The sequence below is a fragment of the Bufo gargarizans genome, chromosome 7 (assembly GCF_014858855.1).
Source record: "Bufo gargarizans isolate SCDJY-AF-19 chromosome 7, ASM1485885v1, whole genome shotgun sequence".
Lineage (NCBI taxonomy): Eukaryota > Metazoa > Chordata > Amphibia > Anura > Bufonidae > Bufo > Bufo gargarizans.
Genome location: NC_058086.1, coordinates 93946607 through 93961281, shown reverse-complemented (window position 1 = coordinate 93961281; position 14675 = coordinate 93946607). Strand labels below are relative to the sequence as shown.

General features: G+C 39.8%; 1 protein-coding gene across 5 annotated transcripts in view; it reads left to right on the top strand.

The window, feature by feature from the left end:
* GORAB (golgin, RAB6 interacting) overlaps positions 1–14366 on the top strand; it is a 255671-nt gene extending 241305 nt beyond the window's left edge. For 3 of the 5 annotated variants that reach the window (XM_044301549.1, XM_044301548.1, XM_044301547.1), the window contains one exon: positions 11473–14366. In XM_044301549.1, coding sequence (XP_044157484.1) covers positions 11473–11917 — 445 coding nt within the window. In that variant the 3' untranslated portion in view covers positions 11918–14366. The remainder of the gene's footprint in view (positions 1–11472) is intronic. The other 2 variants (XR_006390885.1, XR_006390886.1) reach the window with 2 other exon arrangements.
* Positions 14367–14675: the final 309 nt, after the last annotated feature.

Below are 14675 nucleotides of genomic sequence, written 5' to 3'. Positions count from 1 at the left end.
ATTTAATCAGTTTCTATGAGGAGGTAAGTTCTAGACTTGACAGCGGCGAATCAATGGATGTTGTGTATCTGGACTTCTCCAAAGCATTTGACACTGTACCACATAAAAGGTTAGTATATAAAATGAGAATGCTCGGACTGGGAGAAAACGTCTAAGTGGGTAAGTAACTGGCTCAGTGATAGAAAACAGAGGGTGGTTATTAACGGTACACACTCAGATTGGGTCACTGTCACTAGTGTGGAGTACCTCAGGGGTCAGTATTGGGCCCTATTCTCCAATATATTTATTAATGATCTTGTAGAAGGCTTGCATAGTAAAATATACATTTTCGCAGATGACACTAAACAGTATACTACTAGAGAGGGATCTGGATAGATTGCAGGCTTGGGCAGATGAGGTTTAACACTGACAAATGTAAAGTTATGCACATGGGAAGGAATAATGCAAGTCACCCGTACATACTAAATGGTATAACACTCGGTAACACTGACATGGAAAAGGATCTAGAAATTTTAATAAACAGCAAACTAAGCTGCAAAAAACAGTGTCAGGCAGCAGCTGCCAAGGCCAATAAGATAATGGGTTGCATCAAAAGGGGCATAGATGCCCGTGATGAGCACATAGTCCTACCACTTTACACATCATTAGTGAGACCACACATTGAGTACTGTGTACAGTTCCGGGCTCCAGTGAACAAGGCAGACCTACCAGAGCTGGAGAGGGTCCAGAGGAGGGCAACTAAAGTAATAACTGGAATGGGGCAACTACAGTACCCTGAAAGATTATCAAAATTAGGGTTATTCACTTTAGAAAAAAAGATGACTGAGGGGAGATCTAATTACTATGTATAAATATATCAGGGTATCAGTACAGAGATCTATCCCATCATCTGTTTATCCCCAGGACTGTGACTGTGACGAGGGGACATCCTCTGCGTCTAGAGGAAAGAAGGTTTGTACACAAACATAGAATAGGATTCTTTACGGTAAGAACAGTGAGACTATGGAACTCTCTGCCTGAGGAGGTGGTGATAGTGAGTACAATAAAGGAATTCAAGAGGGGCCTGGATGTATTTCTAGAGCGTAATAATATTACAGGCTACTAGAGAGGGATCGTTGATCCAGGGAGTTATTCTGATTGCCTGATTGGAGTCGGGAAGAAATTTTTTATTCCCCTAAAGTGAGGAAAATTGGCTTCTACCTCAGTTTTTTTTTTTTGCCTTCCTCTGGATCAACTTGCAGGATGACAGGCTGAACTGGATGGACAAATGTCTTTTTTCGGCCTTATGTACTGTGTTATGTACTATGTTACCGGAACACATGTAGAGGAGGCAGCCAATGATCAGGTAACATCAGGGAGCAAGGAACACTTTTTATTATTGAAGATATAGGGAGATAGGAGACAGAGGGAGCACACAGACACGCAGAGTGAAGGCACCGAGCACATGGACATTCAGAGTGAAGGCAGGAAGAGGAGATTTATTACTGAAGCAGGCAGGGAGAGACGGCACAAACAAGGAGGAGATGTGAAGGGAACTTCACTGTTGAGCAAAATGTTATCAAGAATTCAATGCATAAACTTTATTTTACCTCCTGTCAGCCTGAGCTAAAAGGAGAATTTGAAGGGAGAGAGAGCAGCTACTAATTAGCAGTTGTCCCTGCACCGAACCTGCTGCCTGAGCTCTGCTCCATCTGCAATGTCCTTGTCTCAGCTGGGGCAAAACTTGATAAAAAGATGTTATTCAGAGCTTTCAAACAGGACTGTCACATATTATGTTAATTACATGGAAAGATATGCTGTTAGAAACCGAGATGACAATGAGAGTAGATGAAAGTGAAAGTAAAAGCACATTTTAGCCGCGATTATTCCCGACTCAATTTCTTACAATGATATCTCCTGATTGGTAGCAGCTGGAGGTATGAAACTGTTCTTGTATGAAGCCTGGAATGCCAGCTACCAACCAGGAGTTAAATAATTTGTAAAGATGTGGATGCTATAGCTTATGCAGCACTCAAGACAACACCCAGGAGATGAGCCAAGTTTCCAGCAGGTTACACATGAAAAATATTAACAATAGTTGCAATATATAGAATGACTAAAGTATGTTTAGATGCAGTCAGTAACATTATAGTCAGTATCATGGTAATATTACTGTGCTGCCACACTTCGCTGCTGTGCTGGGTTTTGGGTGTGGCAAAAAAGCATGAAAAGAACCACATGCAGTTTTTGCAGCAACATAGCGACAGTTGCTGTTACACACAGCAAAATTGAATTACATTAACCCCTTTCCAACCAGCACCATACTAGTACAGTGCTGGCTAGGTCTTTAAAGATGGCACCCGCTCCTGAGTGGACTGGGCACCAAAGCCACCAGGTGCCTGCTGTTTCATACAGCAGACACCCGCAGCTCATGTCTGCGATCGGCGATAATGCCGGTAGCGAGCATTTAACGCTTCAGATGCCATTGTCATCATTGCCGAACATCGTAAATAAAACACGGGGACCTGTTGGGTGTGAAGGCAGCCAAATGCCTTCTACGGAAGCCTAGAAATCCAGCACCAGGGTGGGTCTCCTAGGCAGCTGTTAGTGTATTGTTATGCTTTGCACAGGGGATCAGACCCCCAAAAATTGAAGTCCCAGGGTGGGACAGAATTAAAGTAAAAAAAAAAAATGTTCATTAAAAAAAGTTTCAAGTAAAAAAAAAAAAAGCCCCTTTCAAACGACTTAAGAAGAAAAAACATTAGGTGTAACAGTGACTGGCTCTATAAATATATCACATAATCTACCCTATCAGATAACTGTTAAAAATAAATAAATACTCTGCCAAAAAAGTAATTTTTGTTACTTTACATTACAAAAAGTGGTATGCTTGGCTGCAGATCTGGGGCGATTGGAAATGACGACACTAGGTAATGACGGCAGCTCTGTGGAAAAAGGGGGTTGGAGGGGGGGATGGGAGGGTGAAGATAAGAGGGAGATTTTATATAAGATGAGATTATGTTGTATCACATTGTTATGTATAATGAATTGGAAGAGTGTAAATGTTTACTTTAAAAAAAAAAAGTCGTATGCACCCCAAAATGGTACTAATCAAACAGTCACCTCATCCTACAAAAAATAAGCCCCTACATAAGACAATAAATAAAAAATACATGGAGACACTAAAACATAATTTTTTTGGTTTCAAAATGCTTTTAGTATGTTTACTTTTTTTTTATTTCATTTTGACATATCAGGTATTGCCACGTCCCTAATGACCTGCTCTATAAAATAATCACATGACCTAAACCCCTAGGTGAACACCATAAAAAAAAAGTTTCCAAGAAAAAATAAAAAAAATTGGTCACCTTCCATCACAAAAATAAGCGATCAAAAGTCGTCTGCCCCCCAAAATTCTATCAATCAAACAGCCACCTCATCTGCAAAAAATGAGACTCTACCTAATACAATCGGGCAAAAAATAAAACAATTATGGCTCTCAGACTATGGAGATGCTGTAAAAAATTTTTATAAAAACTGTGCCAAAACAACCACATTTTTTTTTGTCACCTTGCCCTATAAAGTGTAATATTGAATGAGCAAAAAATTTGTCCTTGCACAAGACTATCAGCAGAAAAATAAAAAAAATGGCGTTCAGAAAATGGAGATACAAAAGCATATTTTTTTCAAAAATGCTGTATTATGTAAAACTGAAACAAACAAGAAAATGGACATATTTGATATTGTCACGTCCATAACAACCTGCTCTATAAAAAATAGAACATGATCTAGAACACTTTATTCATAAAACATATATAATAAAATTTACAATATGCTAAAACATTCTATGAAAACACAATATGCTTATTCCCACTGTTTGCAAAAATATATTTTGTTGGAAAACTGTTTGGGCAGGGTCTGGTAGCTCCAAACCTTCTCTCTAGATCGCACCGTTATGCTAATAAGTCACTGGACATTAGTACTGTCCTAAGTCAATGCAAAGTATATCCAGGGGTAAGTATTCAAAGAACGCTTCAAGCACTTAATACTTTGTATAAACTGTATCTCTGTCCTATCCGACCAGCTGTGTGCTGTTGCAGTATGTTGAAATTCAATTGCTGACAGAGAAGAGTCTTTGGTAAATGGTACAGTTCGTTTACTTTATCTACTAATGTCTCGATGCAACACCTCCTAGTGTTTTACCCACTCATGTGGGTTTACCTTCGTCTGTGCCGCTGGTCTGGTAGGGACTTACTGGCAAGTCTTTTCTCCGTGCTGTGAGGTGGCGTCCCAGCTATGGAACTGCTCGCGTCCCACGTGTCTCTCACAGGTGATCTTGAGTCTTAGTCTAATGTGAGGATCACGGACCTTTACTTGCAGGCGCTAGTAGATGACGTATCGGAGTCCTCTGTTGCGGGATGAAAGAATTCATTTTTTCCTTTGTAGTGCACTAGGTTACATAAAAGAGCGGGGTGTTCATCCAAGATTTTTACACCAAACGCGTTTTGAGGAGACGCTTCCCCTTCCTCAGTGGCATACCCCGGTTCCATCAGTCAGTGTGATTTATACCCAATGTTGGTCTTTGAAAAAATCCGGTCTGGATCTTAATTGTGTCCAAAAGCCGGTCTGGATCGAGTTCCTGAATTTTGAAGATATGGAAGGAGGGAACATTAGTAGTTTAGAAGAAAGAGCTGTAGTAGAGTCATTCCAAGAATTGGAAGACCTACTACATAAAAAATTAAGACAGATCTGGGAAATGCGTTCCCTACAGCTATATTTAAATCACAACAAAGTCTCTAAAGGCCTACAACTGATTAAAACTCCGGCACAGGATTTAGCAGGAGAGGCTTTTGATTAAAGAATGGGAGGATCTACTACATATACAATCCCGAGCCTTGATGGAGCTCATTATCAAAAGGGGAACACACGGGAGACACATTACAGGGGAAATTATCAAAAAAGAGGAAGACACACAGATCACAGAGAAAGAGGGGAACACAGAAATTATCACTAAATTTAAATGACAATATTATTAATTTGAGTAGAGTGAATCTCACTATCACACAGATTACACTATTGATGTCATCCTCTTTGAATAAATTTGACACCTACATAGGCATCCAGTAGTTTATTCAAAAAATGTGCCTAAAAAAATGCTTCATCAAAAACCCACCGAATATGGAACACCAAACAAAAGATCCATACAGTCACACACAACTAAGGAGTAAATAAATAAAAATTCCTAGAGCCGAAATTGGTCCAGAAATGGCCACATTCCAAAAAAGTGTGGAGACAGATTTGGAAAAATTTAAAATAAAAAATGGATATGGAAATAATTTAACAAATGGGGAGATTAAAGCTATAAGAGAATTTCAGAAAAATGAAAAAGTAGTTATCCGCCCTGCGGATAAAGGGGGGGCAATAGTGATCTGGCGAAAAGACCAATACAACACGGAATGTCTCAGACAGTTGGCAGACCAGGCCACATATATCCCCCTGAAAAAAGACCCTATGGAGGATTTCAAACGGCTCTCTCTCAATATTGTGAAAAAGGGCTGCAACAGGGAATCCAAACACAACAAGAACACAATTTCATTGTGGATACACCGGGCAGATTACCCATCTTTTACTGCCTACCAAAGGTCCACAAGAGCATTGTGGACCCACTAGGCCGTCCCATCATTTCGGGCATTGGATCCCTAACAGTCAACTTGTCACAGTATATAGACACCCTACTTCAACCGGAAGTGAGGAAAATAAAATTTTATATACGTGACACGACTGAGATCGTGGGTGTTCTGGAGGGTCTGGACGCACATGACCATTGGATTATGGGTACCCTGGATGTCCAGTCCCTCTATACTATTATCAACCACGACCAGGGTGTTGCAGCCCTGAGGGAACAATTATCTGGAAATGAGCTGTGGAATAAAAACGAAATTGATTTATGTGTTGGAAGGAGTTAACCACATCCTGCATCACAATTATTTTTTCTTCTCTGATCAATTTTATTTGCAGAAGAGGGGAACCGCCATGGGTACCAGGTTTGCCCCTCCAGTTATGCCAATTTTTGGCACAGTGGGAGGCTAATAACATCGACCCGGAACTGGGGGCGGACCTGGTCCAATGACGGCGATATATAGATGACATTTTTATCTGGAGTGGAACACAAGAAAATCTTGATAAATTTGTCAGTAACATCAATGACAATAGGAACAATCTGAAATTTACTTCCAACATTGGAAGTGAAAGGGTTGAATTTCTTGATATTGAGATCACACTAAGAGACAATAGATATTTATGTAACACATTTCATAAACCCACGGCTAAAAATTGATATATTCCTTTCTCAAGTTGCCACCTGCCAAGGTAGCTAACAAATATCCCTTTTGGACAGTTTCGCCGACTCAAACGCAACTGTACGGAAGAGGATACATTTGAGGAAGAGGCCAATTCTATGAGTAATCAATTTAAAGCAAAGGACTACCCAGAATCCATCAATTAAGCTCTTGTGAAAGTAAAAAATCTAGATAGGAAGACCTTTTTTGAGCCAACACAAAAACTCAAACAAGAGAATTCGGATTTTAGAATTATCTTGCCATATAACAGATAGAATTCATCATAAAATCCCATTGGCATCATTTACATAATGATAAAACCATAGGGATGCTTCTGCCCCCAACCCCTAAAATCACGTACTCAAGGGCTCCAAATTCAGGAATTCAAATAACCCCCTCAGTGAAAGAAAAAGCAAAATAGGCCCAACATCAAATTGGCTTCAACCAAAAGGCTTCTTCGGATGCGGGAGATGCCTAGGCTGTAGGAAAACTAAGTTCCCAAGAAAAACAACCACAGTCACCTCCACACAAAACTCACACTCTATGACCATTAAACATTTCCTGACCTGCAACTCCGTCAACGTTATCTACCTGATCCAGTGTCCATGTCTGAGACAATACATAGGTAGAACTAAACGTTCCTTGAAAGTCAGGATAGCGGAACACCTAAATAATATCTCTAAAGGTTACTAAAAACATTCGCTGTCCAGACATTTCAAGCATACACACAACCAAGACCCTAGGGGTCTCTCTTTCATAGCACTGGAGGTGGTGGATAAGCATTGGCGGGGAGGAAATCAGATCGAGAAACTATCAAGGACAGAATCCAGAAAAATATACAAATTTGGTAGCCTCTTACCAAGGGGTTTAAATGCGGAACTGGAAATATTTGGTTTTATATGAAATTAGGGTGGTCTGTGCGAGTGTCGATGCAGAGATGCATGTCAGGCTGTTTTTTCTAGCACTTATACAAAATAAAAAAATAAAAAATTGCGCCGAAATCGGAAAGAAGCCGCAGAGATGTAAAATGATATCCAGGAACTAGATCCAGACCGGCTTTTGGACACAATTAAGATCCAGACTGGATTTTTTCAAAGACCAATATTGGGTATAAATCACACTGACTGATGGAACCGGGGTATGCCACTGAGGAAGGGGAAGCGTCTCCTCGAAACGCGTTTGGCGTAAAAATCTTGGATGAACACCCCGCTCTTTTATGTAACCTAGTGCACTACAAAGGAAAAAAGGAATTCTTTCATCCCGCAACAGAGCACTCAGATACGTCATCTACTAGCGCCTGTAACTAAAGGTCCGTGACCCTCACATTGGACTAAGACTCAAGATCACCTGTGAGCTAAGACTTGCCAGTAAGTCCCTACCAGACCAGCGGCGCAGACGAAGGTAAGCCCACATGAGTGGGTAAAACACTAGGAGGTGTTGCATCGAGACATTAGTAGATAAAGTAAACTAACTGTACCAGCTATTTACCAAAGACTCTTCTCCGTCAACAATTGAATTTCAACATACTGCAACAGCACACAGCTGGTCTGATAGGAAATAGATACAGTTTATACAAAGTATTAAGTGCTTGAAGCGTTCTTTGAATATTTACCCCTGGATATACTTTGTATTGACTTAGGACAGTACTAATGTCCAGTGACTTATCAGCATAACGGTGCAATCGTTACAAAATATAGGACTGAATTGTGTTATATTTTTATAATTGGTGTGTTTTTTATAGAATTGGTGTATGTCATTACTACATGAAGTTTGCCGGAGAATCAATATCCTATTTGCGCCAATTGTTCTTCTCCAAAATCAATAGCGCGTATCCAATACGCAGGACCTATTAGGCCCATATTGGGGAGTATTGGGGAGTATTGGAGAGAAGGTTTGGCGCTACCAGCCCCTGCCCAAACGGTTTTCCCCAAAAATATATTTTTGCAAACAGTGGGAATAAGCATATTGTGTTTTGTTAGAATGTTTTAGCATATTGTTAATTGTATTATATGTTTTATGAATAAAGTGTCCTATACTTCCATATACGAGTGACCATTCCATACTTTTCTACCATTTTTATTCAATTTTGAGGGGTGACTCAATTTTTGGTCTGGAGCACCTATCCTGAGAAAACAAAGCAGATCTCTTTTTTCTATTTCTAGAACATGATCTAATCTGTCAGTTGAACATTGTGAAAAAACACAAAATGAAAATTGCCAGAACAGCCATTTTGTGGTTTTCTTGCCTCACAAAAAAGTAATATAGAGCGATTGAAAATCATATGTACCCCAAAATAATACCAATAAAATGGTCTCTTTTATTCTTTAGTTTTTCAAAATGGGGTCAATTTTGGGGATTTTCTACTGTAGGGTGCATCAGGGGGGCTCAAATAGGACATGGCGTCTAAAAACCAGTCCAGCAAAATCTGCCTTCCAGAAACCATACAGCACTCATGTGTGAGGTGTTTTCTGTAAACTGCAGAATCAGTGTAATAGACATTGAGTTTTGTTTGGTTTTTAACCCTTGATGCGTTACAGAAAAGATTGATTAAAATTGAAAATCTGGCAAAAATATAAAATTTAGAAATTTTATCTCCATTTTCCTTTAATTTTTGTGGAATACCTAAAGGGTTAACAAAGTTTGTATAATCAGTTTCGAATAACTTGAGGGGTGTAGTTTCTAAAATGGCATAATTTGTCGGTGGTTTCTACTATGTAAGCCCCACAAAGTGACTTCATAACTGAACTAGTCCTTAAAGAGGACCTTTCACTTGTAAAAACAATGTGAACTAAGTATGCTGACATGTAGAGCTGCGCCCAGGGATCTCACTGCACTTACTATTATCCCCGGGTGCCGCTCCGTTCTCCCGTTATGCCCTCCGGTACCTTTGCTCTGTAAGTTATAGTAGGCGGTGTCTGCCCTTGTCCTGTGGGCGTCTCCTTCTCCTAGGCTGCAGCGCTGGCCAATCGCAGCGCACAGCTCACAGCCTGGGAGGTCCCCGGGCGCCGCTCTACATGTCAGCATACTTAGTTCACATTGTTTTTACAAGTGAAAGGTCCTCTTTAAAAAGTGGCTTTTGGAAATTGTCTTAAAAATTAAGAATTGCTTCTAAAATTCTAGGCCTTCTAACGTCCTAAAAAAAAAATGACATTTACAAAATTATGCCAACATAGACATATGGGGAATGTAAATAATAAATATTTCATGAGGTATTACCGTATTTTTCACCCTATAAGATGCACCTGCCCATAAGACGCACCTAGGTTGTTTTAGGAGGAAAATAATAATAATAAAAATTTGAACCAAAGGCTGTGCTTCTGGTGGGTTTTGAACTAATGGTGGTCTGTGGATGAAGCACTGTTATGGGGGATCTGTAGATGAAGCACTGTTATGGGGGGGGATCTGTGGATGAAGCACTGTTATGGGGGGATCTGTGGATGAAGCACTGTTATGGGGGGATCTGTGGATGAAGCACTGTTATGGGGGGGATCTGTGGATGGTACTGTTATGGGGGGATCTGTGGATGGTACTGTTATGGAGGAGAGATCTGTGGATTGTACTGTTATTGGGGGGGGGGGGGATCTGTGGATGACACATATATAGCATCTTATGCATAGATGCCCGTGATAATAACATAGTCCTACCACTTTACAAATCGCTAGTCACACCACACATGGAGTACTGTGTACAGTTCTGTGCTCCTGTGAACAAGGCAGACATAGCAGAGCTGGAGAGGGTCCAGAGGTGGGCAACTAAAGTAATAACTGGAATGGGGCAACAACAGTACCCTTAAAGATTATCATAATTAGGGTTATTTACTTTAGAAAAAAAGACGACTGAGGGGAGATCTAATTAATATGTATAAATATATCAGGCGTCAGTACAGAGATCTATCCCATCATCTATTTATCCCCAGGACTGCGAATGTGACAAGGGGACATCCTCTGCATCTGGAGGAAAGAAGGTTTGTACACAAACATAGAAAAGGATTCTTTACGGTAAGAGCAGTGAGACTATGGAACTCTCTGCCTGAGGAGGTGGTGATGGTGAGTACAATAAAGAAATTCAAGAGGGGCCTGGATGTATTTCTGGAGCGTAATAACATTACAGGCTATAGCTACTAGAGAGGGGTCGTTGATCCAGGGATTTATTCTGATTGCCTGATTGGAGTCGGGAAGGAATTTTTTATTCTCCTAAAGTGAGGAAAATTGGCTTCTACCTCAGTTTTTTTTTTTTTTTTTTGCCTTCCTCTGGATCCACTTGCAGGATGAAAGGCCGAACTGGATGGACAAATGTCTTTTTTCAGGCTTGTGTACTATGTTACTATGTATGTTTCTATGTGTCATCCACAGATTTCCCCCCCCCCCTCCCCCAATAACATTGTCCCTGTGTAAATAGTGACCCCCAATACAGGCGGTGGAGGCCGGCAACTGGTGTTGAAATCGCGGCGGCGCCCGGAGCAGTCATTGTACTCTTACATGGGGCCCTGCACATAGCAGTATTCATATGTAAAGTGTAGGCAAGCCATATGTAAAGTATAGCAATCCTCTGCCGTAGCGCAATCCACGTTTATTTATAATGAAGTACAATGTGTCACTAGAAAACAATCTCAGAATGCCTTGGATAAGTAAGTGTTCCAAAGTTATTGCCACATAAAGTGACATTTGTCAGATTTGCAAAAAATGGTCTGGGCAGGAGGTTGAAAACTGGCCTGGGTAAAAGAGGGTTAATGTAATTTTTCTGCTCTGTGTTTTTCTTTGCTGGAAGAAAGCGCAACATAAACTTCATGTATTCATTTTAATGCTTTTTTATTTTTTCTGCATCCAAAATGCAGCACCGCCTCGACATGTGGAGGCGCCCTTAGAGAGCTAACCCAGGATGCAATTCTGAAGAACAATGTATGCAATTATGTAATCCTGTAATAATTTTACCATTGAGTTGTGGTACAAATTGTACAGTATGATCTGCAGGTTATCTGAAGAAGTTTCTGTATCTAAAATCATTTATACATTGTTGTATCTTAGACAAAAATTTGGCAGACCATAAACCTTGAGCATAAAGTCACATTCCAGACATGATTGATAAAAAATAAAGTATTTTCTAAAAATACTACCAATAATACATAGAAATAATTTGCAGTCTAATTATCTTACAGGAAACGTTATGACAGAGCAGAATCTGAATATGTTGCAGCAAAATTGGACTTGTACAAGAAAACCCAAGTGAAAGAGCAATTAACTGAACATTTGTGTACCATCATACAACAGAATGAGCTTCGTAAAGCTAAGAAACTTGAGGAGCTTATGCAGCAGTTGGAAGTAGAAGCTGATGAAGAGATACTGGACTTGGAAATAGAAGTAGAGCAAATGTTACAGCAACAAGAAACTGAAACAAGGAAGCCCCTGGTATCATCTACATCAGAAAAGAGCCAGCAGGTTTCAAAACTAGATTGCAGTAAACTGCTTTCAGAAAAAGAGTTCACTACAGAAACAGATCAAGGACAGTTTATGACTGGAACTTCAAGTAACATAGGTGACACTAACAAAATTAACCAGAAAGACTCTGTTCACAGTGTAAAGGGAGACAGTATTCTTTCTTGAGACAAATTTACAGTAAAGGCGCATTCACACGACCGTGCCATGTCTTGCTGTCCGCAAATTGCGGATCCGCTAAACACCGATACCGGCATTTTGTGGAACGCACAGGGCCGACACTATATAGAAAATGCCTATTCTTTTTCGTGAATAGGAAATGGACAAAATTGCGGAACGAATGCAGACCCATTCTTTCGGTCGTGTGTTGATCTTATACTTGCTGTATGGGGATACTAGACTATAAAAATTATTCTGTATATAAAAAAATATATCCCAATACTCTTTGATTTATAAAGCTATATGTTATTCATGATTTTGACAATAGGAAGAAAGTGCTGAGAATCTGCAATAGTAAACTATTGCACTCTGTAGTATAAGCAATCAATCTCATGTTCAAGTTTACTAGGGGGACTGAAAAAAGAAAGATTTTACATATCAAAAAAGTATATTTGGTATTGTTGTGTCTGAAAATGTTTGTACTATTAAAATATAGAAGTATGTTTCCTTCATTTTAGTGGTAGACAAAAAATAAAATAAAAACTAATATAAATTTGTTATTGAAGTAATTGTGCTGACCTGCAGACTAAAGTAGTCATGTCATTTTTAGTGCATTGTGAAAGACATGAGAACAAAACCCGAATACTATAGGACAGGGATGGCCGACCTGAGGCCCTCCAGCTGTTCCAAAACTACAACTCTAAGCATGCCCTTGCTTCCTACAGCTATCAGCCCACAGCAGGGCATAGTGGAAGTTGTAGTTGTACAACAGCTTGGCCACCCCTGCTATAGGATGTTTAAAGGGGTTAACCCAGCTGGACATTTAGGGCATATCGATAGGATTTTCCATAAATGTCCATTAGGTGAGGCTCCCACCTCTGGGACCCACCATCAATGGAGAGCATGCTGCCTATGCATCACTTTCTCTATTCACTGCTATCGGACTTCCCAAAATAGCTGAGCCAGCACTTGGCTATATTCAGAATTCTTATAGTAGTGAATAGAGAAAACTGTGCACAAGTGGTGGGGCCCCATTCTTGTGATAGGAATGGACCACAGAGATGGCACCTGCACCTATTGGACATTTGTTATTATGGTATCAAGAAAAACACTCTTTAAGGCACCAGCATGATATAAATCTAAACTATAGTGATAGGCGAGCACACTTCATTTGGCACTGTGAATAAAATCCCACTCATGAAGGCGACTTTGACGTGGTGAGTGGCTTATTACGCTTTGGCCAAAATGTACACCAATGCCTTATTCAACATCCAGCATAAAGGCAGGGCAGAGTGCTGGTTGCAGTGTGCGATTTGCATTTTGTGTTTTTACTGTGAATAAAATGTAATTAAATCACACAATATTGGTACATGTGTATAACATGGGGAAATAAAACAATGGTAAAATAGATAAAAATATAATAAAATCTCAGACCAACTGTAGGGTATAAGCTAATTACAGTTCACAGTGGAGTCCAGCAAAGTCCGTATGATGTTAAAGTTGCTGTTGAAATAGTTCCTAATTCACACAGTGCTCAACTCTAATGAACTCCAATTGTGGATGATTTTAGTTACAGTCCCTTGGGGATACATCCATATATATATATATATATACTGCTGTGCAAATATTCAGGAAATCGAATATTCCAGAAATAGTTTGGGAAATCCGTCTCTTGGTTTAAAAGCCCCAATAGTCATTGATGGTTTTGATAATTGAGGCCCCTTACATTTGTGGCTTATGACTTCAGTTAAGATACTCTTACCTTCCTCAACGTATCTAGCGAGGATCAAGCGACGCAGGAGTTTGCTAGCGTCTTACTCCTTGTCTCTCTAGCCGGCTTACCCGAGATATCGCGGGAGTTTGGACGAGACTTGCAGTATATGCTTGGTCCGTGCTTGTTGTTCTTCCGGCTTGATACAGAGGGAGGGATCTTTTCGGTCCTTGAATTTTTAATGCTGATTCTATTTCGACTGTCTTTGGAATTCAATTTTCATAGCGTGGCCACGCTTATGACTGCGGAGGTGCAGTTTACAGGTATCTGATCTGGTCCAGACGCGTTTCGGGAATTAGCTTTCCCTTCATCAGTGGTATCAAGACACCTGATAGCCTCCGCCTTTTATATCCGAATAGGCACTCAAACTATGGAGAACTGGATTTCCATATGGAACAGACAGTTTATCATGCGTTTTTTTGGGTGCATGTGCGTTTTTTCTGCTGGATGCTGGATGTTTATTATATTTCTACCAATGTTGTGTGATTTAATTACATTTTATTCACAGTGCCAAATGAAGTGTGCTCGCCTATCACTATAGTTTGCATTTCTTTGTTTCTAGAGGGTGGGTGTCCCCTAATTAGGCTAGTAGCACCTGTTCCTTTATTTTGTCTCGGGTGAGCCACCATCTTTGATTCTCATGATATAAATCTAGCAGAACAATGACTAGGGAAATCTCTGGTTACATGTGAGATACAGGGCTGGTTCTAAGCTTTGTTAGAAATAAATTGTCATGTACTATATTTTGCCTGATTTTAATTTTTTACATTAATCAAGAGAAAACCAAACATATTGCAGCACACACTAGTTTAAAGCCAGATTCATCTGAGCTTGGTTCCAAGGTTCCCAAACATGTAGAAAATGGTCAGAAGATACTGTGGGCCATTTAGGAGTTTCTAGTTAAGAAGAATGACCTTTCTAGTATGTAATATAAATATATATATATATATATATATATATATCTCAACAAAAGTAAGTACACCCAGTTTTGTAAAT